General features: G+C 32.0%; 1 protein-coding gene across 1 annotated transcript; it reads right to left on the bottom strand.

The window, feature by feature from the left end:
- Positions 1 to 17: 17 nt before the first annotated feature.
- LOC111387745 (dihydropyrimidinase-like) lies at positions 18 to 642 on the bottom strand (the record flags this gene model as incomplete). Its single annotated transcript, XM_023012330.1, has 2 exons — positions 490 to 642; positions 18 to 216 (listed from the first exon to the last, which is right to left on the bottom strand). Coding segments are annotated over exons 1-2 (280 nt in total), but the record flags the coding sequence as incomplete, so codon positions are not given.
- Between the last annotated feature and the right edge of the window lie 367 nt (positions 643 to 1,009).

Here is a 1,009-nt window from a genome sequence, read left to right on the forward strand (position 1 = left end):
TTATCATTTATAGAAACTTGAACTAATCAATATAATGAGAAAAATTACCTTGATGTTAGACTGCACTGCAGCAACAATACCATCCTCTATATATACATCAGCAACCTCTTGAAGATGAGAATTCACAACTGTTCCTCCCTTAATCAAAATCTTCGAAGAAGACCCTGAAGCAACTCCATATTCCGATTCACAGTATCCAATCCCGGCATCACAGAACTGCCACGAAAAATATCAAAAGAGTGGCAAAATGGAAACTGAATTCCATAAATGTTAGCTCAACAATTCAAGAAAGAATTATTTTGAAAAGAAGACATTTACTGTCAAGCTTCGTGCTTCAATTAAACCCATTTTCCTGACTTCTTAGAATCAAAATAACAACAAAATCAATAGAATCATGGGAGTTTTAACTAAAATTTACAAGTATGGATGGATACAACAGTTGACTAGTTTTATTCAATCAAGAATCTAAATTTGTTTCTGTTTGATTACCTGATGAGACTCTGAAACTGATGAGAAGAGTGAAAGAAGGAAAATGGAATGAAAAATTCGAGTTATGATTTTTGAATCCATTGTGGGTTTAGTGCTTTGGCAATTGGATTTCTGTCTCTCATTTCTGAATGTGGAAAATTCATATAAATAAAAATTAAATATTGGATAAATTTTTTAACTGATTCAGGAATCTACAAGTGTGCCAGTTGGGATTACCCACGTGTCAGGATAACATAGACCTTTCCAAATTTTAAGATTTTACCTCACGTCAGCACCACGATTTGTCTCTTTGTTTCTATTTTCAACAATTCATTAATCACGCATGAGATATTCTTTTGTTTAGGACCACCCACTATCAGATTGAACCATTTTATTTATGTTTAAGTTAAAATATAATTGATTTCCAGGGTTAGAATAGTGAACTATTTAAAATATAATTGATTTCGAGGATTAGAATAGCAAACTATTCCATTTTAGTTTAGTTTTGGATCTAGCTATGAAAGTTGTCGATGTTCAAAAG

The sequence above is a fragment of the Olea europaea genome, unplaced genomic scaffold (assembly GCF_002742605.1).
Source record: "Olea europaea var. sylvestris unplaced genomic scaffold, O_europaea_v1 scaffold42281, whole genome shotgun sequence".
NCBI classification, from domain to species: domain Eukaryota; kingdom Viridiplantae; phylum Streptophyta; class Magnoliopsida; order Lamiales; family Oleaceae; genus Olea; species Olea europaea.